A 26238-nucleotide genomic window follows, 5' to 3' on the forward strand; every position below is an offset into this window, starting at 1 on the left:
GCGATGGCGTCAAAGGGGGCGCGGCGGCTGATGACGTCACCGGGAGTGCGGAACGGGCGGGGAGTCCCCTCAGCCGCCGTGTGACGTCACGGGAGCGGTCGCACGGTGGTGACGTCACGGCGGCATGGGGCCGGTCCATGGTGAGTCCGAAGAGCCGGGGGATCCCCAGGGATCCCGATCCCTGCGGCCCCTCTGCCCTGGGCACGGGCTGGGAGAGCTGGGGAAGGGAAGGATCCAGGAGAGCTCAGAGCCCCTTCCAGTGCCTAAAGGAGCTCCAGGACAGCTGGAGAGGGACTGGGGACAGAACAAGGGGGAATGGCTTCCCACTGCCAGGGGGCAGGGTTAGATGGGATATTGGGAAGGAATTGTTGGCTGTGAGGGTGGTGAGGCCCTGGCACAGGTTGCCCAGAGAAGCTGTGGCTGCCCCTGGATCCCTGGAAGTGTCCAAGGCCAGGTTGGACGGGGCTCAGAGCAACCTGTCCTAGTGGAAGGTGTCCCTGCCCATGGCAGGATGTGGAATGGGAAGAATGTGAAGCTCCCTCCCAACCCAGATCAGTCTATGATTCTGTGATTTTGTTTTTTATTATTATCATGTAATTTATTGTTAGTATTCTATGGGCACATGGTGACAGCAGCCGTTTGCAGCTCAGACATCCCTCTGGGCTGGATTCCCTGCAGGATTCCCTGTCACACACAGGGCCTTGCTCCTTGGCAGTGTGGCTGAGAGCAGTGTGTGTCTGGTCACACCTTTCTCTGTCTCTGAGCTCCAGGCTCTTCCCCAGGCCCCTTCAAGTGAGGGGGATTCATAGGGCAGACAGGAAAGTTAAAACCAGCAGTGGGGAACAGCTGATCCCAGGGCTGCACTTACCCTGTGGGGATGAGGGCAGTTAAATGAGCCCAGATGTGCATTTTAGTCCCTCCATGCCCAGACAGTGGGGACAAGGAGCACAGTGTGTCCCTGCTGCTCCTGCAGGCGAGGACACAGTGTTAATCCCTCGGCTGTGCAGAGGTGGGAAGAGAGCCCACGAGCCTTGTATCCCAGTGCTGGATCCCAGCTATTCACACCCCTGGGCTGTTTGCTGTGTCAGCCCCACACATGTCACCTTGACCCCCAGTCCCTGGTGCTCCTTTGGGTGGGGTTGGTGCTGCTGGGCCGAGGGCAGGCCCAGCTCTGCCCCCCCGGCCCCCTTTGCCCTCTGGGTGGTGGCTCTGGTTTGTCTTTGCAGATGGCAGAACGGAAGCTCCTCGTTCTCTTTGGCAGCCAGACGGGGACGGCCCAGGACACGGCGGAGAGGATCGGGAGAGAGGCCACGCGCCGGCACCTGCAGTGCAGGGTGGAGGCCCTGGACAGCTGTGACCTGGTGAGATGGGACACACAGGGGGCTCTGGGCACTGCTGCTCCTGCTGCATCCCCGCCAGCCCCATTTCTGCCACTTGGGCATCCTCCACCCTTGGTGTGATCTGCTGTGTGTCACCAGGGCCTGGCTCTGTGCCCTCCCTGGGGGCAGCTTGTGCTTAACCCAGCTGAAAGGGTGGGCAAAGGGAGCAGGGACTCTTGGGATGGAGTCAGACACTCAGCCTTTCCCTGTGAGGTGAGGGGCTGGTGCTGCAGGGAGTGGGTGGGCAGCAGGTGCTGCTGCAGGGCCTATGGAGGAGCTCGTGCCACGTGGGGCTGTGGGTTTTATTTCAAGTGTGGTCGGTCTGGGAGCTCATTGTGGTGTGGGCAGCCATGTGGGGACAGCCAGGACATGTATTTCGTAGAATGACACAAGGGTTTGGGTTGGGAGGGACCTTAAAGATCATCCAGTCCTGGCCATGGACAGGGACACCTTCCACTAGCCCAGGTTGCTCTGAGCCCCGTCCAACCTGGCTTTGGACACTTCCAGGGATAGGGCAGCCACAGCTTCTCTGGGCAACCTGTGCCAGGGCCTCCCCACCCTCACAGCCAAGAATTCCTTCCCAATATCCCATTTAACCCTGCCCCCTGGCAGTGGGAAGCCATTCCCTCTTGTCCCATCCCTCCATCCCTTGTCCCAAGTCCCTCTCCAGCTCTCCTGAAGCCCCTTTAGGCGCTGGAAGGGGCTCTGAGGTCTCCCTGGAGCCTTCTCTTCTCCAGGTGAACACCCCCAGCTCTCCCAGAGCAGTTTGTAGGCTGCTGACCTGGACATGCCTCTCCATGTCTGTGCCCACAGGCCAACCTCATCCATGAGCCACTGGTGGTGTTTGTGTGTGCAACCACCGGCCAGGGAGACCCACCTGATAACATGAAGGTAGGACATATTCCTGTCCATGTTGCTTTTATGTTCCTGATCCAGGGAATTCTCTCTAGAAGCAGCTTGAGCAGTGGTTGTTTTTGGAGGGGGGAGCACCAGTCACCTCTCATGGGACACGGGCAGGGAGCTGGTGAGGGGGCTTTCAGAGGCCACCTCTGCAGGAGTGCTCCCCGCTCTGCTGGGGTTCAGGATGGGGGCAGAGCAGGGATGTGGGGGCTGCAGGCAGGGCAGGCTGCCTGGGCAGCAGCAGGACTCCCCGGCCGTGTCCTCCGTAGATGTTCTGGCGGTTTCTGTTCCGGAAGAACCTGCCGCCCGGGTCCCTGTGCCAGCTGGACTACGCCGTGCTGGGCCTTGGCGACTCGTCCTACCCCAAGTAAGCAGCTCTGCAGCTCCTGGATGGCTGCTCCTCACAGCTCTGGCTGCGGGAGGGAGCAGAGTGGCTGGAGAATGGAGGGGGTGGGGGGAGACAGAGCCTGACTCCAGATGAAATGAAATGAAATTCCCACCAGCCTTAAAAATCCTTGTCCTACCAGCCTGTGTCCCTCCCAAATCCCAGGAATTAGGCTTCTGCCCATTTCTTCCCCCCCAGCCTCTCCAAGCAGCTGGTTTGCTGCAGTGGGTCAGACATCAGGTGTCAGTCATTTATTGCAGCCTTTCAGTTTTCCATCTGAACTGCAGGGAAGCAACTCTGTGCCACAGCACAGGCTGTGCCACTTGCCAGTGGGCCAAGGCAACAGGAGACATCAAACACAAATGGCAGCCAGCCCTGTTGGTACCAGTTCTATCCCAAAAGATTGTTCCCACGTGCCTGAAAGAGCTGTAGTGGGAGGGGTAGGTGTGCCAGAACTCCATGGGACGCATGGGGCGGTGAGGGGCTGGAGTGAAGGAAGTGTTCTGTGTCCCTGAAGGGAAGCAGGACCTCCATAAGTTCCTTCTGGGAGCTAGGCACAGCCCATGAGGCCCAGCAAGTGGCAGGCAACTGCTCCTGTGAGCTGCCCCAGATTGGGGCACAGACTGGGCAGGGCACAGGCCAGGTTGTGGTGCTGCCTCTGCGGCTCCTGTGGCCCTGGCAGCAGGTGCTGGCTTCTGTGGGCACTGCCTGCTGTGCTGCTGGAGCAGCCCTGCCTTCACAGCTGTGTTATTCTCTGCTTAGGTTTAATTTTGTTGCAAAGAAGCTGCACAAACGGGTGCTACAGCTTGGGGGCAACCCGCTGCTGCCAGTGGCCTTGGGAGACGACCAGCATGATCTGGGGTAAGAGCCATGGGGAGGTGTGGCAGGGGGGAGCCCCAGGGTGCACTACAGCTCTGTCCTTGGGCTGCTGGCAGGGCTCTGTGTGCTTTACACACAGCCCTGCTGTGCCTGGGGAACAGCAGCGTGCTGCTCCCACCACGGGGCTGCTCCAGCAGCTCTGTGAACGTGCTGATCTCTGCTCATAACGTTCCTGTGCCAGGACCTGGGTCACCTGCTTCTCCGGGGTGTCCCACGACCCCCAGGATGTACCAGCATCTCCTGGCTCAGCCCCAGTCCTGTTCAGAGCGGGGGTATGGCTGTGTCACACAGCCACGTGCCTGCAGCAGCCTGACCTGTGCTCACCTGGCATGGGGCAGAGGCTCTGTGTGGCTCAGGGAATTGGTGACGGCCACAGGTGGTGCTCAGGGGGCTTGTGCTTCTGTTCAGGTGTCAGTGGTTGGGCTCCAGAGAGCGAGTGCTCAGAGTGTCTGAGACATGTTTCCTCCCAGACCTGAAGCTGTCAGGGAGCAGCCTGGGGTGACTGTGCAGTGCAAGGGGAGCGGGGCTGCCCCAGCATTGGGCAGGTGCAGGGGTAGCAGGGCTTGGGCCCTAAGGGATTATGTTGTTCTGCTGCAGCCTGAATTTCCCTCTTGCAGGCCGGATGCAGTGGTTGATCCGTGGCTTGTGGCCTTATGGGACAAGATCCTCGCTTTGTATCCTCTCCCTCCTGGCCTTGAGATCATCAGCCCAGACACACGGTGGGTGCAGAGGGTGGGCAGGGTGGGCCCCAGCAGGGACTGGCTGGTGTGCAATGCCACAGTTCCTTGGCTGTTCTCCAGAGTGGAGATGTGCTCTGCCTTGACCAGGAACCCTTCCCACACAGCTGCTGGTGTCCCAAGTGTTCCTTATTCTTTGGCCACTGATGGCCCACTTCTCTCTGGATGGTGTGTCCCCTTGTCCCCCGTGGGTGTGTGTCAGCTGCCCCAGCCAGGTTGTGCCCATCTTGCCATCCTGATGTGCCTCTGCCCCTGGCAGACTGTGTGTGCCCAGCCAGCCTCCCTCTGCCTGTTCTGGAGCCTTTGGAATCTCCTGGCTGTCTGCATTGCATTCCCTTACAAAAGCCAGCTCCAGGGAACAGGAATGATGGGTGGTGGATGCAGTGGGAAACTCCAGGCTTCGCCCTGGAGCAGCAGAGGAGCTGTGGCATGGAGTAACCACTGCATTGCTCTCCTCTCCACAGCCTGCCCCCAAAATACACCCTGCACTACCTGCCTGAGGACTCCCCACCCCCCGAGGGTGCCCTTCTCCAGCCGACAGCGCCCAGGGCTGTTCCCTCCGAGCTCCATCCCTTCGCTGCCCCCGTGGTGTCCAACCAGCGGGTCACGGCACAGTCCCACTTCCAGGACGTCCGGCTCATCGAGTTCGACATCACGGGCTCGGCGATCACGTGAGCATTTCCCTGACTCCCCCAAGCTTTGTCCTGTAGCCTGCCCTCCTCTACCACTCCCTGTCTCCACTAATATGTTGCAGCCCTGGGGACGTGGTCCCTTCTGTGTGGTCCCCCTCCATGACAAAGTCAGGGGTGTGTGGCAGTGGGGGTCCTGCCCATGGACCAGTTCTCCTTGCCTGTCAATTAGAGAGCACGTTGGTGACACTGGGAATTTGCCTCCCCTGATGTGGTTGCTGCTGGGGGTGGATGTGCCATGGCTGTGGCTCTGCCCCATGGTTATGCCCTGTGGCTCTTCCCCATGGCTCTGTCCCGGGGCTGTGCTCAGCAGCTCCTGCTGCATCCACAGGTTCAGTGCAGGGGACGTGGTGATGATCCAGCCCCAGAACTGCCCCGAGGACGTGCAGCAGTTCTGCCAGCTCCTGCGCCTGGACCCAGACAGACACTTTGTGTTGAAGCCCACGGAGCCTGGTAGGTCCTGCCCACTGCTCCTTTCCCTCCCTGCTGGGACAGGGCAACCCCTGAGCACTGGCCCAGCCTGCAGCTCTGCTCTTCCTTTGCTGTAGACCTGGTTCATGGAGTTGGCAGTGTGAGATGGATACAGGACACCTGCCTGTCTGGCAGTATGGGGCCTGTCCTTCTCTCCCAGTGCTGTGATCGTGTGCATCCTGCAGGGGGTCAGGGTGACTGTGGGAGGAATCCAGCAGTGCCAGGTTCCACCTGGGCCTTGTGCCTTGGCAGCACCTTGCACAGGGTAGAGAGGATCCTGCAGCCTCCTCAAGCCCCAGACCCAGGTCAGGAAACCTGTGCTTCCTTGTGAGGGGAGTGCAGGTCTCCCCACTCTACTTTAACCCCAGGGACCTCCTGCAGATGCTTCTGCAGCCACAAATGAGCTCCAACAACCAGACAAACCCCTTGGAGGCCCCTCAGAGCCCTTGGTTGCTCTGCAGTTTCCATGGAATTGGGACAGTTTTCTCTCCTGTCTCCTGAGCACCTATTCCCCTTCCATCTTTCCTGTGTCTGTCCGTGCTGGAATTTTTGCCTGGCAGGCAAACCCAAGAAAAATTCAGGCTGCTCCTCACACACTTGGGACGTACAAAGGAAACAAGGACAGCCTGACACATGTGACACTACTGGTTATTTCCACTGCATTGTGTGCAGGATGGGTGGGAGCCATATGGATAAGGCATTATCCCAAAGCACTTCCCAAAAGCAAGGGACAGCTTAACGCCACTGACTTCCTCTGTTGCCAAACCTGTGGGCTTGAAAAGCAAACTGGGGAGAGCAGGAGGGAGTGGGAGCAGTGGGAGCTGAAGTTGGCTCCACTGGGACATTGGTGCAGTGTGTGGGTGCTCACAGGCAGCAGGGCTGCCCTGGTGTGGGGACAGGCAGTGCCAGGCATCCGGCCCTGGGGCTGGCCCTGAGCTCTCCCTGCTGCCTTGCCTTGCAGGCACATCCCTCCCTCCCCTCTTGCCACAGCCCTGCACCATCCGGCACCTGGTCACCCACTACCTGGACATCTCCTGTGTGCCACGGCGCTCCTTCTTCGAGCTCCTCTCCTACTTCTCCACCAACGAGCTGGAGCGGGAGAAGCTGCAGGAGTTCAGCTCTGCTCAGGGCCAGGAGGAGCTGTACAGCTACTGCAACCGGCCCCGCAGGACCACGCTGGAGGTGAGGCTGGGCAGCAGGGCACACCTGCTCCACGGGGGCTGTGCCAGGCCAGAAAGCACCCAGGCAGATGATCAGCCATAATTTCTTGGCTGGAGAATTTAATCTACTTCACCCACTTTATGAAGTGTCTGTGGATTTCCACTGGCAGTTAAGACCAGCTCTAGATCCTTGTGGGCTCTGAGGTGGGCTCTCTGCTGCAGCCTGGGAGGCAGAGGGCAATGAACACAGTCGGGTGGTTGGTGCTCAGAGGTGCCTGGTGTGGTGCCTCTGGTCGAGGGCAGAGTGGCACAGCCATGTGGGACAGCCTCTGGCACACTGAGAACAGGCAGGCTGCCTTCTGGGGGGATGCAGGTTGTCTTCTGGGGTGCAGCAGGCCTCACCCCTCTTGGCTTTGCAGGCCCTGTGGGATTTCCCTCACACCACGTGTGCCATTCCAGCCGATTACCTGCTGGACCTCATCCCTCGCATCAGACCCCGCGCCTTCTCCATCGCCTCCTCCCTGCTGGTAAGAGCTCAGCCCTTTTGGCCTCGTGTCAGGCTCTGAGCTGGGGGTATGGCAGGGCCTGGGCTGGCTGTTCATGCTGTGCATGCCTTGGGTGTCCAAGCACTACTCCCAGGCCCCTGAACACCCACAGCCCACCCAAACCCCTGCTCTGCGGTGAGTCCGCAGCCGCCTGACCTGCTGGGTGCCAACCTCAGGGCTGTGCCAGCCTCCAGACTAGGGCACTTGCTCTCCTGCAGCCCAATAAGTGCTGTCCCACTGCTCCTCAGAGGTCTGGTGTCCTTGTCACCAGAAGCAGTGGGATGTGGTGCCATGAAGGCTGGGAGTGCCCCGGGTGGCCCTGGCAAGCAGGAGTGCTGCTCCCTGTGCTGCCGGGAGGTGGCAGTGAGACCCGGCCCCGGTGCTGGCAGACATCAGCCCAGTGCACGGCTGGATTTGTCCTCCGTGGGGGCCTCTTGGCTTGGACGGTCACTGTCACTGTTGACAACTGTGCAGAGCATTCCTGCAGCAGTGCTGCTCTGGGAAAAACCATTGGAAAGGTTTTGGGCAAGGGTGTGCTCCATTCTAAGAGGCGGTTTGGGCTAGGATGAGTGTTGCAGGCACCCTGGCAGGAGCTGGGCACAGGTTTTGTCCCTGGAGGAGGTGCTGGGCCCTTCCTGTGAAGCTGTGCTGGGTATCTCCTCATTTCTCGTGGTTCCTGTCTGGACACAGGCTCACCCTGACAGGATCCAGATCCTCATGGCAGTGGTGCAGTACAAGACACGGCTCAGCAAACCCCGCCGTGGGCTCTGCTCTACCTGGCTGGCTTCTCTCAATCCAGAGCAAGGTAATTGCTTGGACTCTGTGTGCTTGTCACAGCACCCAGCAGTGATCCCTTGGGACCTTGGTGGAGCTGTGTGTGTGCTGGCCACGTGCTGGAGCTGCCTGGGTCCTGGCTGGAGCAACACCTCCGTGGGGGCTGGAGCACACTGGCTTGGCAGGATGAGCTGAACTCACAGGTAGCTGTTCTTCCTCGCTGCTCCCATCTTCTTCAGAGCATGGTGTGCTCCTCTGGTGTCCCCTGAGCTCCTGGTTTTCTCCCAGCTGTTTGACCCTCCTGCTCCCCAGTGTGCCTTGCTGTCCCCCTGAGGGCTGCTCCTGGTGTCCTGGAGCTGGTAATATTCTGACTGCTGGACACCTCCAGCCACACAGCCCCAGCTCTGGAAGGCTGGTCCTTCCTTTGAGCACATCCACCCTGTCCTGCAAAGCCTGTGTGTGCTGCTCATCTGCTCCAACCACAAACCACTTCCAGTGGGTCCCCACGCAAATGTGACAATCTCATGGGGTCTCCCAGCTGCAGAGTGGTAGAGAATTCCTCTGTAGGAGTCCAGGGCAAGACAGGGGCTTCTCAGAGTACCTCCATGGGGCTCTTCACCCAGATGAGTTAAGTGTGGCTTCCCTTCCATCCAGCCAGGTTGGGATCTCTGCCTTCCCCGCTGTCCTCCCTGGCACAGGCTGTGTGAGCAGAGGGCTGTCCCACAGCTGGGATGGTGAGGGGCTCTTACCTTGCCCTGGAGTTCACTCAGGTTCTTGCAGAGGAGATGCTGAGACAACTGAAGCACTTTTCACACACACAGGGTGTGCCCTTGGTGCTTGGGGTGGTGAGCCAGGTGCTGTTCATGTCTTTGGAGCATCCTGGAAGAGGTGGATGCCTGGCTCCCCCTCTGCAGGCTGGGCCAGGGGCAGGGGTGGTGGAGTGATGCTATTCAGTCTGTTTGTTTGCAGGTGATGTCCGGGTGCCTCTTTGGGTGAAGAAAGGAGGAATGAAGTTCCCAGCTGACCCTGCCACCCCCGTGATCATGATTGGCCCTGGCACAGGGGTGGCACCTTTCCGAGCAGCGATACAGGAGCGGGTGGCACAGGGACGTAGAGGTGAGGGGTGGTCCTGGGAGGGATTTGGGGTGCCCCTCGCTGCAGACAAGTCTGTGTCAGCAGACAGCAAGGAGGGACTGGGGGCTCGTGAGGGTGTGGACGGGTGCAGGGTTTGCTATGTTTGAGTGGGAGCAAGCTGGGCTCAGGGGCAGGTGAGACCAGAGCCTGTGTGTGCAGCCTTGTTGGTTATTCACAGGCTGTGCTGCAGGGCAGCTCCTTGGGTCAGCATAGGGCTCTGCAGAGGCTTCCTTGGCTCTCTGAGAGTGAAGATGGGTTACTGAGCTCATCTGCTCCTGCACAAGGAGTTGTGCCTCTGCCCTTGTCCCGTTCTCAATCCCCCGGCTCAGCCATGAGTCTCAGCAGGAAGCTGAGGCTGGTGGAGGGGAACAGGCAGCCCTTTTTGCTCTACTTGCTCCCCACCTGCTGCTTTTCCAGTACGGAGGGGCCTCTGGTTGCCACAGGTCACTTGGCTTCATGCTCACGTGGCTCCTGGCTCTTCCAGGCCTGGGCTGCCAGGCAGGTGCAGCAGAGGGATGGAAGCCTCTGCTCTCAGCCCCAGGTCCCGTGGGCACCAGCAGTGCCCAGCACTCACAGGGCATTCGATCCTCCCAGCACAGCCCCTGTGCTCTGCTCTCTGCAGGGAACTGCCTCTTCTTTGGCTGTCGACAGAAATCCAAGGACTTCTACTGCCAGGCAGAGTGGGAAGAGCTGGTGGCAAAGGGCTTCCTGACACTCTTCACAGCCTTCTCCAGGGACCAGGTTAGTTCCCAGAGGAGGAGGGTGGATACAGAAGCATCTCAGTGAGCTCTGATGAGACTCTGTCAGTGTGTCTGTCCCCTGTAGCTGTTGGCATGGCCTGTAAGGAATCTAGTGGGGTGGCACAGTGTCACCTCACTCCCCCACACACCTTGGTGCTGGCTGGGATTTGCCCCCCAGCTCTTCAGTGCCAGGGCCCTACCAGAACATGTGTGACTGGAAAGGCTGCTGGTATGGGGCTGGAGAGCACTGGAGCAGATAAGGCATTAGGCAGCTTTGCTTGGCTGGACCACGTGAGTGATAAAAGGCTCACAAGCCTCTCGGAGGGTTAACAAGCAATAACTTTCCTTGGTTAAGTACCACCCTTCTCACTGTGTCCCTCTGAGCAGTGGCTGAGCCCAGGGAGCTTGGCCTCTGTGCCAGCTCTCCCCAAGTCTCAGCCATCCAGGAGAAAGTTCCCTGTAGGTACAAGCATCCCCACAACTCAGCCCCTCACTTTGCTCCCTGGTTTCCTAGACAGTGTCTGTGGTGAGCAGCTCTCATCCCCCCTCAGGGCTGCAGGGCTTTTTATGCTGCCAGAGAGGCTCCCTGAGCTGGGGTTCTGTTTCACTGCCTTGCCCTGTCCCTTGATGGCACTGAAAGCTCAACCTGGCTTTGGAACAGAGATCTGATAAAAAGGGAATGGGGATCTTACAGTAGCTCAGCTGAACCAGCCCTTTCTCCTGCCTGTGTGCATGTGTTGACATGAGTCCAGCATCTTTTATGCACTCACTTGTAAGGCATGAGCTGGATGCTTCTGTGAAGGCTTTCCAAGTCTGTGATGAACAGGAGCAGCACTGCAGAGGGTTGTTGGATGACCAGTGAAGGGGGGACCTGCTGCTCCCAGAGTCTGGAGAGCTGCCAGAGCCACCTCCTGCCCTCACAGACTCTGGAGGGATGGGACTCCCATGGGAGTCCCTTCCTGCTCCACAGGCCAAAGCACTTTGTCCTGAGAGTCTCCTGCCCCTGAGCCGTGCCGGGAGGTGAGCAGGAGCACAACCAGGTGGGATGAGCTGCATTGGGCCATTGTACCTTGGGCTTCAGGAGATACCACAGCCCTTAACTCATCAAAAACTTTGTTGTCAAAGAGCCAGGCAGGAGCTGGGATGCTCCATAGCTGAGCAGGATTTCCCTCTTCTCTCTTAAGGTGCCCTTTGCAGTGGCCTCCTGTCACATCCCGGTGCAGACTGATCCCAGCCTAACGTGGCTGCCTCTATCTCTGAGCAGGATGCCCTGGGGTTTAGCTGAGACACTGTGACCCCCAGTTTGTCACTGGAGTGCTCTGGTTTCTGGGCAGTTGCAGGTCCTTAAATGACCCCCTGAGAGCCCCAGCCTGGCTGGCAGAGCCTCTGGCAGCACTCAGCTCATTACTGTTAACGATGTGAGGCAGAGCTGAGGTGCTCCTGATGGGCATCACACCGCTTGGAGCTGTGGAGCCGTGCCCAGGTCGACCTGGCACTCCAGTGCAGTCAGCCAGTGGGGCTGTGGGACCTGCTGCCCACGTGGGGACCAGCTCTTGTGACAGCCAGGGCTGGTGCTGCTCGGGGTTGTTCCCACACACACCTCCAGCCTGCAGCACACAGGGCCCTGAGCCACAGCCAGAGCCGTGCTGGTGTTGGGGCTGCACATGGGGAGGGTGTGGGGAGGGGGCTGTGCCTGTGGCTCAGCTCACTGCTGTGCAGAACCGGCTGTAGTGGGATGCCCAGCACGGGACCTGGCCTTCATCACAGTGTCACCCTTGTCACAGGAGCCCTCTGGGCCAGCAGTGAGTTCAGGCACGTTAGCAATGGTGTTCTCTTGGGCAGGAGCCAGGGCCGTAGGCAGTTGCTTGGATTCTTGAAGTCTTGTGGATTAACCCTTTGGGAACTCTCCTTAGTTGGGCTGTACTGTGCCAAAAGCCAGTCCCTGAACACAGTGGAGAGGCAGGGAATGGGACTAAGGCCATCCCTCCAAGCTTTCTGCCCTTCCAAGATGTTTCAGGTCTTCAGCAGCCAGGGGTGTGGGGAAGGGTCCCTGTCCTGCAGGAAATTTGGCACAGGGAGGCCACAGAGCCTCCTCTGCCTGTGCTGGGAGAAAAGGGGAGAGGGCAGGAAGGAAATCCTCATGGGGCCTCCCCACCTCATGGTCCTGGCTGGTGGACACCCAAAGAGTTGGGAGGGCTACTTTGTCCTCACTGAAGCTCCTGCTGCTGCACTGATTTCCCTCCAGCCCATCTCAGTGCACTGACATCAGATGTGGGGTTCCCCTTCCCTGTGTGGTCATTGATCCAACTGCTTTTCCCTGAGCCCTTGCAAATAGCCCCTGAGAAGAGTCCTGAGAGCAGGAGCTGTGGCTGCTGCCAGGGCTGGTGGGCTCAGTGCCCTGTTTACCCACAGGAGGAGAAGGTTTATGTTCAGCACCGCATCCAGGAGAACCGGAGGCTGGTGTGGGAGCTGCTGAGCACTGGGAATGCTCATGTCTACCTGGCTGGGTGAGTGAGGGGTCTCTGCACAGGGACTGGGGGAGCGGGGCTGCATGTTGCTGCTTCTCCACCTGCTTGGAGACATTCCCTCGGCTCAACCCCTGGAGTGAGCACACCCCGTACCCCCACAGGTCCCTGGGGGCTGCAGTGGCTGCTGCAGAGGGACAGCTCGTTCCTCCTCTCCCTGTGTTGTGCTCTGTAAGCCCTGGGCTCAGAGGGTTGTTTCTCACCTGAAACCGGAGAAAAGGGTTGTGTGTGGCCCGTGGCCACTCATGTGGGCAGAAGGCTTTGAAAGCATAATATACCAGGGCTCCAGAGCAACAGCTTTGGGACCCCTGGCACGTTCTGTCTGACTCTTCACAAGCAAAACTGCCTCCTGGGGCAGGGACAAGCCATGTGGCACCACAGCCAGTCTCCTTTGACAGCACAGTCATTCTCCAGGTGGTTGTCTTGGGCTGGTTGGACATCTTGAACTGCTGACCAAAGGTGGAGTCTGGTCTTTGGAGGCAAAGAACTGGCAGCTCTGCTCTGAGGTCTGTGCCTCTTTTCCTGGGCAGAGCCCTTGACCTGCCTGCCCTCATGACTCCCTGCACAACAGGGAGGAGAGGAGGCTGCTCCCCACTGCCCAGGGCGAGGGTTGTGAAATGCTTTGGGCTCTTGAGCTGGCAAGAGGCTGATGATGGTGTTTGTGGTGCACCCCGTGACCTGGAAAGGGCTGTGCAAACCTGGGCCTTGCTGTCCACACGAGCAGCAATTGCAGGAGGCTCCTTCCTTCCTGTCCTGTGCAACAGCAGGAACTTCCCCGGCGCCTCACGGGGCCAGACTGGCCTTGCTGCATTCCTGGGAGAGGGAGATTCTTGTTTACTGCCCGGGAAGTGGAGGCCAGGCCTCCCTCCACACTGTCTGTCACTGCTGCCTGCACTGCTGCCTGCACTGCTGCCTGCACTGCTGCCTGTGCTGCCGGCCCTCGCTGCACTGCGGGGCTTCCTGGGCCCTTACCCCAAACTGGGCCCTCCTGCTCTTGATCTGGGCTTCAGTTTGGTGCACTTGGGACATGAGTTGTGCCACCATCCACAGCCCAAATGCTGAGACTGTTGGGCAGCTGTTGAGTCCTTCTTCCATCCCCTTTCCTACTGTTCTTCTTTGATCCTGTTCCCTACTTTCTGGTGCTGACAGAGATACCCTGGGGGCTCCCAAAAGAGGATCAATGTCTTGGAAAGAACAGGGCTTGCACAACTGTCCCCATGGCAGGATTTTGGGTGGCCGTGAGGATGGTGTTTTGGGTGTTGGGGTTGCTCTGAGACCGAGGGCTTTGTCCCTGGCACAGGGTGTCCCTCAGCCCCCATCAGGCAGGTGGGATCCTTGTCCTCCCTGTACAAGTGTCCACTTGCAGAGGGCACTGTCCCTCCCCAGCTGAACAGCCCACACCGTGTGGAAAGACTCCCAGGATCACTCTTCCCTTTCCTGGCCCACGGACTCTGAACTGCCTGGGGGGTGCCAGACAGGAAGGTGCAGGTGGGCGAGCCTGAAAATGGCCTTTTCCCCCCTAATAAAAACAGTATTCAGAGTTTCAGCCAGACTAAGATAAAGTGAGTCCTGAGCTGTGTGTCCCTGAGCAGTGTCCCTGGGTCATGTCTGCCTTCAGCCAGGCCAGCTCTGGGGAGCCAGGGCTGTATCTGCTGCAGAATTGTTCCCAGCTTGTCTTGCCCAGGGGCAAAAAGGTTGAAAATGTCTCTCTTTTTCTGAAAAAAATAGCTATTTGACATGTTTTCCATCACAAAGCCTAGCTCCATTATCTTGTACTTGCATATCACTGCCTGACTCAGAAACAATAGGACTCTTCCAAAAAAAGAAGACCTCCTTTCTGGGTATTTTGGGATGTTAATCAGCTTCAAACGAAAGTCAGAATTCTGCCTTGTTCTTGGGAAACAGCAAGGACGTTGCCAGATGCTCGTGCCAATTGGAGCAGCCTGGGAAATTTTTTATTAGATGTTTTTTTTGTCGCACAGGCAGTTCATCATATGAAACTCTATCCAGGAAAAAAAGTCTGAATTTCTGATTTCCCCTAAGAAGTAATTGTGCTTGAAAGCGTTGAATTCTGTTTGGGTATTTTTTGCACAGGGGCTCGTGTTTTCTCCTCTATTTCTCTTATTTTGAGGTTTGAACTGGCTTCAGTTCCAAATGTCACCATCAAACCAATCATCTTGGATTTCCTGAGAGCTGGCAGCAGCAGGACGGGAGCGGCTGCTCCTTCCCAGCAGTGTCTTACCCAGCTCAGGATCAGACATGTTTGACTTTGAGTGATTCCTGAGATGAAAGGACAGTTTCCTGCCCTCCTGCCAATAAATTCCAACTCTATGCATATTCCTCGTGTCCCTCTGATGAGGATGCTGCAAATGGAGCCGTGTGGGGCTGCAGTTCAGGCTGCCGAGCTGTGATGCTCCTTCCCCGAGGTCTGGGTGCTGCAAATGCCTGCACTGGGAAACCCTGTGGATAATGGGGCTGCTCTCGAGGGAGGGGTAGGATGACAAGCCTGTCATTTATCCCGTGCCAAGCAGCCCATGTGGCAGGGTGAGACAGGTTCTCACTGCCCTGCTACCTCCTGATCCCAGAGCACTGGGGCTGCTGCCCCTGGTTTTCCTTTCTCCCTGCATTGTGCCCCTGCTCTGTCCCCCAGGAATGCCAAGCAGATGCCGGTGGCGGTGGCCGAGGCCCTGCAGTCAGTGCTGCAGCTGGAGGGTGGCCTGTCGCCCTTGGAAGCAGAGGAGCATTTAACAGCCCTGGAACGGTCCCAGCGCTTCCAGTCTGAAACCTGGTCCTGAGCCTGGCTCCCTGCCTCCCCCTTCCCCACAACTGCCTGAATAAAGGAGCCAGCACAATGATCTGCCTCTGGCATCTTCCTTGGGCTGCCCAGCCTGGGCAGGGGCCTGGCCAAGGGGGTGGATTTACCAACCAGCCCTTCCCTGATGGCAGCAGGGCCAGGGTGGGTGGGAGGGGGCTGTCTCCTGGGGGGATGTGTTTGGCTCCCCATGCCCAATCCCTGCTGGAGCAGAGGTCGGGGGTCTCTGGGGGGATGCTGCTGGCTGGTCTGCTGTCCCAGGGGCTCCAGCCCTGGGGGTCTCCATGAAGGGTGGGCAGCACTGCTGGGTGTTGCTGGAGCCACAGCAGTGGCAGTGGCCACTGTTTGAGGCAGGGCCCAGAGGAAGTGAACTGTTGCATGGGAGTCTCTCCACCCTGGCATTAGTCAGCAGCGTTTGCTGCAGGAGGAGGCTGCCTGGACAGACCTGTTCCCCCTGTCTCCAGTGGCCAAGGCCAGCAGGGACAGGCACAGGAGGAAGCCTCGATCCCTCTGTCTCTGCTGCCGGTTCATCATCCTGAGCCTGCTTAATGCTGAGGTCTGAGCTCTGTGTGCCAGCTCCTGCTGAGTTATTGCCTTCCCTGAGCACCTGCTCTGTTGCATCCATCCTCCACCCCATCCTGGGAGCTGCTTCCAGCCCTTTCCCTACAGCCTTGGGGTTGTGCACCCTCCTGGCCCTGCCAATGTCCCAGTGGGACCAGTGCCACCACCTTCCTCCCCCAGTTCAGCAAACTGGGTGCCACCGTGTAAATAGCAATTAGGACCCAGAGCATGAATCAGCCAGGGACAGTCCCTGGGAGCAGGCTGGGACAGGAAGAGACAGTGATGCCACACCACACCTGTGACCCAGCCACCCTCCCACGCTCCGAGTCATGGGGTCTTGCAGGGGTGAGCAGAGCCCCAGGGCATTGCTCGAGCTGTGGCACCGCAATGAGGGGGAACAGGGTGGTTTTGGGGCTCCCCACTCCTCTGCTTTGCCCTGAGGAGCTCTTGCACTTGCAGCCCCTGGCTGGACTGTGTCCCCATGGCCCAGGGACAGCCCGGGGGACAGTGCAGAGCTACTGCATGGCAGTCATCATGCTGGTGACACCATCCCCTCATCCAGGCAGGATACTTCCTTCCAAGCCCTGCAAACTGCTTGTGGGATATGTCAGGGAGAGATGGCCCAGCACAGGGACTGACCTGGGGGATAGGGAGCTGGACTGGAGCAGCACAGGGCCCATGCTGGGGGGCTGTACTGGAGGGGCCCATGGTGCCATGCCCAGGGGCAGGGGTGTGGGGAGCACTGGCCACAGAGGTGGCTCCATTTGTGCTGGGCATGGCGAAGAGGCGGCCGTGGGCCCAGCTCCTCCCCGGCTCCGGCGGGAGCTGATTGGCGCGGGCATGGCTTCCTGCCCCGGGCTGCTGCATTTGAGCCGCTTCCAGAAGCTGACAAACCAGACTGGTTAGAGCCAGGCTCGGCCCCAGCCCTGCCTGCCCACAGCAGGAGGCAGCTGCCTGTGCGGGTGCCCGTCACGCCTGCACCCCTTCTGGCACAGCAGGAGCGCCCGGCAGCGCCCAGCGCGTCCTCTCCTCCGGACCGTGGCGGGTCAGGACTGCGTTGGTGCTGGGGAGGAGGAAGAGGAGGAGGAGGAGGAAGAAGAGGCTGTTGGATGCTCATGGTGATGCCCCTCTTGGGGTGTTCTGTCGGTGAGGATGATGGGGGTACACCCTACTTTGAAGGCTCCTGACCCTTTGGTCTGGGAGGACGCCCCAAACTGTGCCAGAGGGATGGTGGGACTCTGTGCACATGCTGCTGCCTTCAAACCCTTCTGGCAGCCCTGCTGAAGGCTGCCTGCTGCCCTGGAGCAGCACTCACGTCCTGCACCCAGCCCCAAGGGGCCTCGGGGGGTGGTGGGTGAAGGGGGTGGCCTTGGAGCCGCTGTCCTCATGGAGGCAGCAGCAGGCAAGGAGGCAGAGCCTGGGCCCCAGTCTGTGCAGATGGCTGGTGGGGAAGGCTGTGCCAGGCAGGGGGGCGAGAGCGAGACTGTGGGGTCAGGGGACCCTGGGGAGCCACCCCAACTCTGTGGAGAGGCGTCTGCTGCTGCCTGGGGACACTGGAACCCGCCTCCAGCGGAGGATGCAACGGAGCCGCTCCTGCCTGGGCATGATGAGCCACCTGCAGGGCAGGACCCTCCTGCCACCGCCACCAGCCCCATCCCGCCCCGCAGAGAGAGCCCAGCGCCGTGGGGGGTGTCTCCCAGCATGGAAAGCACCTCCGGCTCCATCCTGAGCCTCTTTGGCAAGGAAGAGGCGATGTCGAGCGATGAGATGGCGGCGGCAGCAGGGCCGTGCTGCGTGCTGGCGGGCAGCGAGGACGAGTGCCCCATCTGCACGGAGCCCTACGACGAGCAGCGGCACAAACCAGCCCTGCTGAACTGCAGCCACGGGCTGTGCCGCGCCTGCCTGCGAGCCATCATGGACACGGCCCCCGGCGCCGAGTTTGGCCGCGTGCGCTGCCCCATCTGCCGCCAGAAGACGCCCATGCTGGAGTGGGAGATCTGCAAGCTGCAAGAGGAGCTGCTCCTGCTGCACACCCAGCCCGGCTCCCCCGGCACCCTGGCCACCCCCCGGCCCCCCGCCCTGCCGCCCCGGCGCCCCGGCCTGGCCGGTGCCCTGGAGCATCGCTTCCAGGTGCGCTTCCACACCAGCCGCATGTTCGGGTGCCTGCCCTGCGTCCGGTACCCGCCCTGCCTCATCCGCGGGCTGGCGCGGCTGGAGCGCCGCTGCCGCTGCTGCTACCTGCTGCTCCTGGCGCTGCTGCTGGCGGCAGAGATGCTCAGCCTGCTCCTCATCTTCCTCCCCATCGTCCTCATGGTGATCCTCTTCCTCATCCTTGATAAATAGCGCTGGGTTGGTGCCCCCAGGCTGAGCTGTGTGTGGGGAGAGGAGCCCTGCTCCCGCTCTGCCCTGGGCTGCAGTTGGGCTGTGGTGCCAGCTGGGAGCAGGCCTGTGACCCTGACCTGGTGCTGCCGGTGAGCCCCGAGTGGTTGAGGCAGCGGAGGAGCTGGAGCAGACGGCCAAGGGAGGCAACCCTGGAGCTGGGCAGCACCTGTGTCCCACGGGGCACCAGGAGACACAGCACAGGAGCTGCAAAGGGCGGATGGAGTGGGACCCCTTCCTGCACTGGGGCACATCCCTGGCGCAGGGCTGGGAACCAGAGTGGCTCTGCAGGCGGAGCAGGACTGTGCCATGGGCTGTGCCGTGGGCTGTGCCACCCATGCCCATGACAGACAGCCTGGGATTCCCCAGCATGGATTGGAAATACAACTTGCATTTGTACCACAGCCATGTCCAGCTGAGTTCAGTGGTTGGTCCAGGCTGAGCATTGTCCCCTTGGGGCCCAGTGGTGACACAAGGAGGGGACGGGCACAGCCAGTGGACCCCAGCCACCCTGAGAGGGGTGCCCACCCCACCCAGCACCTCCCAGCCCCCGCCGTGCTGTGCCAGCCCGTGCTCAGGCCGTGCCCTTCAGGCAGATAAGAGAGCAAACACGGCTCTGTCCCTACAGCACACGGGTGGAGGAGCCTGTGGTGAGTGGCACTGGGGCCATGCCCACATGGGACCTGCCCATGGCTGCTGTGGAGCAGGAGTGTCCCAGGGCTGAGCAGGGTCTGGGCTCTGCCTGGGCAGCCGGGCTCAGATGGGGGCCCTGTCCCAGCCAGGCAGTGCCCGAGTCACAGTGCAGCTCCTCTGCACCCTTGCTCCTTGACACTCCTTGGGGGCACCTGTACCCTGAGGGGACAGGGATGGGGATGCCTCCAGGCTTTCAGCCACCTTTGGGCTGGAAGTGGGTGGCAGGGAGTTTCAGACCCTCGGGATCCCCCCAGGATACCATTTGGGGGGTGCTGGCACCCATGGTCACAGCCTGGGATGTGCTGCTCTGTATTTATCACTGCTGGCCTCCTCTGGGTGCCCTGCCAAGGCTCTGCACAGACCCTGTGCAAATCACCCCCCTGTGCTGTCACCCCTCCCCATCCTCGCCTGCCCATCCCTGCTGAGGGACTGGTGACACTGCTGTTCCCTGTCCTCCTGCCCGGCCATGCTGGGCTTGTGCAACCGTCCACATGTCCCAGCTTTGCCCTTCTCCCCTGGAAACACACCGTGGGCACCTCCCCAGGGCTGTGACTGTGGGGGACCACACAGCACCCCCCATCCCCTTCTCCTTCCTCCTGCACAGGGAACCAGGTCAGCGAGGAGTGAGCACTGCCCTGCCCACACAGCCCTGCAGGAAACACATGCCCTTGTGCCACATGTCCTTGTGCCTGTGGGGGCAGAGATTTGGACTTGGGCTTTGCAAGGGCACTCCCAGCGTCAGCACTGCCATGTGTTGCTCTGACAAAGTGCTGAGGCACGGGATAGGAGCAGGGCACCCCAAAACAGGTCAGGCCAGGAGGCAGAGGCAGGTGGGTCCCCCCCAGCCCCTGTGGCACCAAGGAATATTTATTTATACCAAGTGGAGCAGCTCCATCAGGAGAAGCGCCAGCTCAGCCCTGGCTGGGGGCATTTTTGACTGGATGGAGCCTGCAGGGAGGGGAGACTCAAACACCTGGGGGGGGGCCCTGTCACCACGTGGGACCCTGCACGTGTCCCTGCTCTACATTGCATGGGGGGTGTGATGGGTGTGTGGGTGAACCAGGCCAGAGCTGCCCCATGGGGACGCGCAGAGCACGATGCACCCTCCCCTCACCACTGCCTGCACCTCGGGGTGCTGAGCACTGAAGGGCACCTCCATCGCCCTGGGGAGGGGTCCCTGGGGGGCTGTGGTGCAGGATGGACCCCGAGGACGATGCTGCAGTGTCTGCTCCCAGGGACTGGGTTATATTTAGCACTCTGAGATGGCAGCGGGCAGCACGCGGGTGCTGCACCACGGGGAGCAGGGCTGGGGCCCACGGGGCTGACCCAGGGCACAGCCCCCCCAGTGCCCCACACACAGCCCCACACGGGCACCTTCTGATGCCCTGCTGTCCCCTGGCACCCCATGGAGCACTGTGCCTCCCTCAGCACCCTGTGTCCCTGTGCACACCCCCTGCAGCCCCCAGCCCCCATCTCACCACATGCAGTCCCGTGCAGCCCTCACCCACCTCCTCACCTGCCCCCCAGCTCTTCACTGCTGCCCCCCATTGCCTCACTGCAGCTCCCCAACCCCTCTGCCCCCTCAGCATGGACTCCAGCACCGTCCCTCAGATCCACCCCATCTCTCCATTCGCAGCCCTCATTGTCCCCTCCCGCAATCCCCTGACGCCCCATTGCACCCCAATCACATCCCCCAGGTGCTGGCACCAAGGTGACATGATGTCCCTAGACCAGTGACGAGGCTGTCCCCATCCCTGCAGGGACCTGCCAGCTCTGGGGCCAGACCTCTATCCTGGCTCCTCCCACTGGAGCCCGGCGTGTACCCCCCGGTCCTGGCTGTGGGTGGCCATGGGGACGTTGGCAGTGCTCCCAGCCTCCTGCATGCCCTGAGTGTACCCGGTCTGACCTGCCTGGGCACCCAAGGGCTGGGGGTCAGGGGTCAGGAGGTTGGGATGTCAGGGGCCCCACCCAACGCAGGCCAGAGGCATCCCCATCCCTATTGCACCACAACCAGCAGCAGCATCTCCCCTTTTTCACTCAGCCCCCCACACTGGGGATATGTCCCCATCCTGTACCTGTGAGAGCATGGCCAGAGGGCCAGCAGCCACAGGGCTGGCATGGTGAGTGGCTGGGGGCAACTCCTGTGCCAGAATCCAGCCTTGGACGTGGAGCTGGGCGGTGAGCAGGAGTTGTGTGACTGTGACTGTGGGCAGACCTCGCCTGGATTTGACCCCAAGAAACCCTGAGCTCAGCAGTCCCTCCCCATCCACAGGGCCAGCACTGCCCTGGAGATCTGTCACAGCCTCTCGGGCTCTGTGCCACCACCCATTATCCTCTCGCTGTGGGGTTGCACCCCATTGTGAAAGCTGGGTGCTGGCACACGCCATTGCAGGCAGCTTCCTCTCTGCTGAAACAGCGGTTTTGGGTGTGTGACTGCCCTGAGTTGGGGTTTGAGGCTGCATGTCCCCAAAGAAAGCACAGCCCTGGTGCTCCAACCACCTCCTTCCAGCCCGGCCCGTTGGTGCCGCATCGCCCGGCGCAGCTCCAGCCCCGCGCTGGGGCCAGATCCTCCCTCTGCCAGTGTCCGTGGGGAACTGCTCCTGTTGTGCAGCCTCTGGGGCAGGATGGGGCTGGTGGGACCATGTGCGTGGGGACTGGCCTCACCATCACCTGCAGGAGCAGAGCTGCCCCAGTGTGTGACCCCTGGCACCAACCAGGCAGGCTGCAGGAGCTGGTTTTCATAGAATCACAGAATATGCTGAGTTGGAAGGGACCCATCAGGGTCATCGAGTCCCAACTCCTGGCCCTGTGCAGAACACCCCAAGAATCACACCATGTGCCTGAGAGCATTGTCCAAACACTTCTTGAACTTTTGGGAGAATGGTTGCAAAACATCATCCCCTGAACCCATGCCAAAGCATGAGCCTGGCCCTTCCCACATCTGAGGACATTTGGGAAAGGGTCATCCCCAGGAGCAGTGTAACCCCCCAAGTCCCCTCTCCCATTACGGGCCAAACTGGACACTGGGAGAGCCCAGAGCTTCGTCCCAGCCTGGGACAGATGTTACAATGATGAGGAGATTTTGTAAGTAGTTCATCTGGGAACATTTTGGGGACATCTTTGCTCACACATGGCCAAACCTGCTCCTGGAGTGATGTTCTGGCCATGCTTAAGTAGCTGGAGGGACTTGGAGCTCTATGAAAACCCTTTTTGGAGGCACGAAGCTCAGTGTGGTCATGGGAGCATTCAAAGGCTTGGGATGTGACTTTGAAAGACTTTTAATTCACCTGCAGCTGTGACCCGAGGGCTGGCACTGCCTCGTGTCCCTATCCCTCACAGCACACACGGCCTCTCTTCCACTGAGTGCTTATTCGAGGTTAATAGGGCTGCAGAAATGGGCTCTCGGCCAGCACTTGCTCCAGAAAAGCCCCATTTCTTCCTTAATTGCAACTCAAAATTAAATTAGCAGTTTTAAATTTACTCTGTGCCCAAGAGGTGCCACAAGGGTGGGGAAGGACAGGCTGTACCCTTCATCCTTATGTAATAGAAAGGGCAAATTCCAGCTTTAAGGGCAAAATTGCTGCCACCTCTGCCCTGGCTGGCCCACTGCTTCAGTGTCTTTGGGGACAGAGGTGCTCAACCTGGATTTGATATGAACCTTTGGGGTGTTGGAGACATTTATCCTGGGTTTGGGATGAGCCTTTGGGGTGAGGCAGATGCATATTCCAGATGTGGGGCTGCCTCAGCTTCCCCAAGCAGCCACATCAGACTCACTGGGATGTTGCTGTGACCACCAGGAGACACCTGCACTGTGCCAGGGCTGCATATGCCCCCCACATCCATGAAGGATGGGAGGAATGTGGGTGCAGGATGGGCATGTGGTTGCAGGGACAGAGAGACAGGTAGCAGTGTGCTCGGGGATGGGGATGGCACCAGCTGCATTATTGATGCTGTAATTCAGCAGCTGTGGACTGGGATGTGGTTTTGTTTTCCAGGCATAGAAACCCCCCTGGGATGGGAACTATCAGCCAAGGACAAGGGGTCTGCAGCCACCCCATACCCCCTGCACCCACCGGGGTGGGGGCTGTGGGACGTGCTGGTGCTTTGGAAGCAGCTGCTCCACCGTGGCCCATAGCAAGAGTTGCTGCTCCTGGAGAAGGGAAATTTGGGGGCCAGTACTGGGCCAGTGGGGCTGTGCCTGCACAGAGCCCCTCACTGTGCACACACACACAGCACATGCACGTGCACACACCTGCCCGTGTGCTCAGCTCACACCTCGGGGAACCGCTGGGAGCGTGCTCCTACCTGCTCCTGCTGCAAATTCCTGCCTCTTCCAGATGGGGAGCTGCCATCCCGGTGACCCCGGGGTCCACTGGGGGCAGGCAGCAGGTGTTCCCCACCGATGCCATTGGCCAGTGCTGCTGGGTGCACACCAGCCCCCAGGGCAGTCCCTGTGTGCCCCCAGAGAGGGGCTGAGACAGCCCAGGACTGCCCGTGCCCCTGCCCAGCTCCCTCCGACACCATGTGCCACTTGGCACACCCTTAACCCAGTATACCACATCACTCAGGGAGGAAAGGGCTTCCAGCAGGTGTTTGAGAGCCCTTGGTGTGGCTGGGGACCACTTGCCAAGGTGGGCAGGGTCCCCACGGTGCCCATCCATGTGCAGTGGGACCAGGGACTGGGCAGGGGGGGGACACGACTGCACCAGAGCCGAGAGCCAGGTTTGAGGAAGAGGTGTCGTCCCAGGGGAAAGCCCTAACCCTGGGTGCCTCCCCCCGCTCGCCCGAGATGGAACAGGGCCAGGGTGCAGCATCCTGGTGTGTCCCCCACTGCTGCCCACAGCGACGCTGCCCCGAGACGCCGGCTCGCTGTTCGTTCCAATATAATCTTTATTGGGGAGACTGATGGGGGTCAGAACAAGGCCGGGTATAAAACATGATCATGGTCACAACCAGCAGCGGGAGGCATTGGCAGAGCAACACAGAGACAGTACCGGCCCCGTTCTGCACCAGGGGGTGGTCCCGGGGCTGTGCCAGCAGCAAGCCCCGTTCCCTCGGGGCGGGCAGGGGGATGGTCTGGCCCCTCTCCCTGGGTGGATGCTGGGCTTTGGCCAGTGCCAGGGGCTGCTCTTTCCTCCAGGATGCAGGGTTCTGGGACCCCTCTGGCTCACTCAGCCCCGGTGCTCTGGGGCTGGCTGGCATGTGCCCCTGGTGTGCCGGGTTGTGGTGCTCAGCCCCATGGGAGCACCCGCAAATTATGGCTTTTTCTTTATTTTTTTTGCTTTTTTGGCAGCAAACTTACTCCTCCGGATGCTCTGGAGAAAGCAAGACTGTGCACAGGGGGCTGCTGCCCTGCCAGCCCCTCTGCACAGGGGTCACATCAGAGATGCTGCTCCAGGGAAGGGACTGTGGGCAGGAGCCAGACCTCAGTCCCCCTGCCCAGCCAAATCCCCTCACTGGACCCAGCAATTTGGGGTACCGGACCCCATGCCACCCCCAGGAGCCATCCCACAGGTGGGTCCCAGGTGGAGCAGCAGAGAAGGGGCACAGCTCAATGCCTTTGTGAACACATAATGGCCTGGGATGGGGCGGCTGGGGATGGACGGGGAAAAAACAAGAATCCTCCAAAACGAGGACAAAGTGGAGCTTTCCTCAAGGGCCTGTGGAGGAAATGGGCCGCGTGTCTGCTGGCATCCGAGGGGCCGGTGCGGCGGCTTGGCGTGGCTACTGAGACTCGGCGCTTGGCGGCGTGGCCACTGAGATGAAAGCTTTGGCAAATAACTTACAGAGACGGGGGGAGGAGGGGGCAGCTGGGGACCTGTCCTCGCTTCCTGTGCTGGGAGGGTGACCCAGTGTGGCATCGTGCACCTCCAGGGCTCCTTGTGCTGCTGCTGCCGGCCGTGGGGCGATGGGGAGGGTGTCACCCCAGATGGGACCCAGCGTCCACTCTCGGGAGAGCCGGGGAGAGAGGAGGGAGAGGCGCCTGGGGAAGGAGCATGGCGAGGTGCTCGATGCACAGCAGGGGCACCCACTGCAGAGCCAGGGGGAGCTGGAGCCCCTGGATGTGCTGGTAGATGTGCTCCCCATCCCAGTGTCCCTCGCCCTGGGCACCACCGGTGTGTCGGGGGCTGCTGCCAGGTCCCAGCATCCCCATCACCTCCCGACGGTGCTACGAGCGAGGACGTTGGTCCCATGTCCTTGGCTGTGGCGAGTGTCAGAGCTTTCCCTGGCTGTGCCACTGGCAAAGAGGGGACCGGGGGCCGGTCGTGGTGCTGCGCTGAGCTCTCCCACCCGCTGTGTGCCAGGAGGTGCGGGCAGGGGCGCAGGGCTCACATGATGGTGCAGGAGGACAGCGGGTTCCGGATGTGGCAGGTGCAGGCGGCCCCGCAGTACTGGCGGAAGGTCTGGTAGCAGCTGCGGTCGGTGTCGCTGCTCCACTGGACGGGGTTGGCGGCCAGGGCCTCGGCCGGCAGTCTGTTCAGGATACTGGTGTTGACAGCCAGCGCTGCCAGCCCGTAGTCGGTGAAGAGGACGGTCTCCCTCTTGCAGGTGGGGCAGGAGATGAACTTGTACTTGGGGCAGGACTCGTAGAGGATCTGCAGGCACTCCTCGCACACCGAGTGCAGGCAGGAGAGGATGCGGGGCCGCTTGTTGGTGAAGTTGTACATGTGGCCGCAGGTGGGGCACTCCAGGGGCTCGCAGGGCGTCGAGGGGTGCAGCACGTACTGGTTGACGATCACCTCGTCCGACGGCGGCTGCCGGTGGTAGCAGACCTCGGAGCTGCCCTTCCGCTGGCTCTGGTACCCGCGCTCTCGCCGCGGCAGGGGGGGAGTCCGGGGCAGCGGCAGGGGGCCGGGAGTGGCATCCAGGGCGGGGATGTCCCCGCACGCCTGGTTGACGATGATCTCGGACTCGGAGGGCCACGCACGCTTGGCCACGAGGGGCGGCTCGCGGCGCGGGGCCGGCGCGTAGCGCGGCTGCGACGCCTGCAGCTCCGAAAACTTCTCCGGGTGGATGATTTTCATCGCCTCCATTTTAATGATGACCTGTTGCCCTTTCAGACACGACATGAGTATCGTTTTCACATTACTGTCCACTGCTCTGGGGTCTCCGAGGGACGCCTGCATGAGGCTAAAACATGCTGGCAGCCTGCTGAGCTTTCAATCTCGGTCTGGCAGCGGAGCAGAAGCACGGGGAGCAGCTGCTGGCGCGGGAGAGCATCCTGGGGACGCGGGGCAGCGCCAGCGGGCCCCGCGCCCCTCTTCTCCAGCCAACCCTGAGGGTGCCAGGTGCGAGGCCAGGGCAGGCAGGGGAAGGCAGGGCTCAGAGTGGCATGCTGCCTGCCTTGCAGGATTCTCTTGGGCGGGCGATCGAAGCGTCGGCTCCCTGCAGCCTCTCTGGGATGTTATGGTGACATTGGCAGTCACTCAGCAGCCCTCCTCAGTCACACAGCAGCCCTCCTCAGTCACACAGCA

At 60.7% G+C, this 26238-nt stretch overlaps 2 protein-coding genes across 5 annotated transcripts; one reads left to right on the forward strand and one right to left on the reverse strand.

Annotated features, from left to right (window-relative positions):
* Positions 1–26: 26 nt before the first annotated feature.
* On the forward strand, positions 27–15173 carry NDOR1 (NADPH dependent diflavin oxidoreductase 1). Of its 4 annotated transcripts, none has more exons than XM_027703403.1 (16): positions 32–140; positions 771–973; positions 1227–1361; positions 2193–2270; positions 2549–2646; positions 3427–3525; positions 4161–4262; positions 4745–4951; positions 5301–5422; positions 6402–6622; positions 7020–7127; positions 7836–7950; positions 8889–9035; positions 9676–9794; positions 12206–12300; positions 14969–15173. In XM_027703403.1, the coding sequence occupies exons 2-16, from the start codon at positions 902–904 to the stop codon at positions 15111–15113; spliced, it is 1863 nt and encodes a 620-aa protein (XP_027559204.1). In that variant the 5' UTR covers positions 32–140; positions 771–901; the 3' UTR covers positions 15114–15173. The 4 variants fall into 4 exon arrangements, with proteins under 4 accessions (XP_027559205.1, XP_027559208.1, XP_027559204.1 ...); XM_027703405.1 differs by lacking the exon at positions 14969–15173 and adding an exon at positions 14413–14962 and having other exon boundaries at positions 33–140; XM_027703404.1 differs by lacking the exon at positions 771–973 and having other exon boundaries at positions 27–140.
* An 8462-nt stretch (positions 15174–23635) lies between these two features.
* RNF208 (ring finger protein 208) lies at positions 23636–26219 on the reverse strand. Its single transcript, XM_027703415.1, has one exon. It carries the CDS (start codon positions 25888–25890, stop codon positions 25093–25095), a length of 798 nt encoding a protein of 265 aa, XP_027559216.1. The 5' UTR covers positions 25891–26219; the 3' UTR covers positions 23636–25092.
* Between the last annotated feature and the right edge of the window lie 19 nt (positions 26220–26238).

This window comes from Neopelma chrysocephalum, unplaced genomic scaffold (genome assembly GCF_003984885.1).
Source record: "Neopelma chrysocephalum unplaced genomic scaffold, ASM398488v2 Primary Assembly neopelma1_226, whole genome shotgun sequence".
Taxonomy (NCBI): Eukaryota; Metazoa; Chordata; class Aves; order Passeriformes; family Pipridae; genus Neopelma; species Neopelma chrysocephalum.

Excerpts from the sequence above, each read along its gene's own strand:
- NDOR1 (XM_027703403.1), top strand. The coding sequence starts at position 902 with ATGTGCATTTTAGTCCCTCCATGCCCAGACAGTGGGGACAAGGAGCAC. Across the intron at positions 4,952-5,300 it reads ATCACGGGCTCGGCGATCAC|GTTCAGTGCAGGGGACGTGG; the intron begins GTGAGCATTTCC and ends CTGCATCCACAG. Across the intron at positions 7,951-8,888 it reads TTCTCTCAATCCAGAGCAAG|GTGATGTCCGGGTGCCTCTT; the intron begins GTAATTGCTTGG and ends GTTTGTTTGCAG.
- RNF208 (XM_027703415.1), bottom strand. The coding sequence starts at position 25,890 with ATGCAGGCGTCCCTCGGAGACCCCAGAGCAGTGGACAGTAATGTGAAA.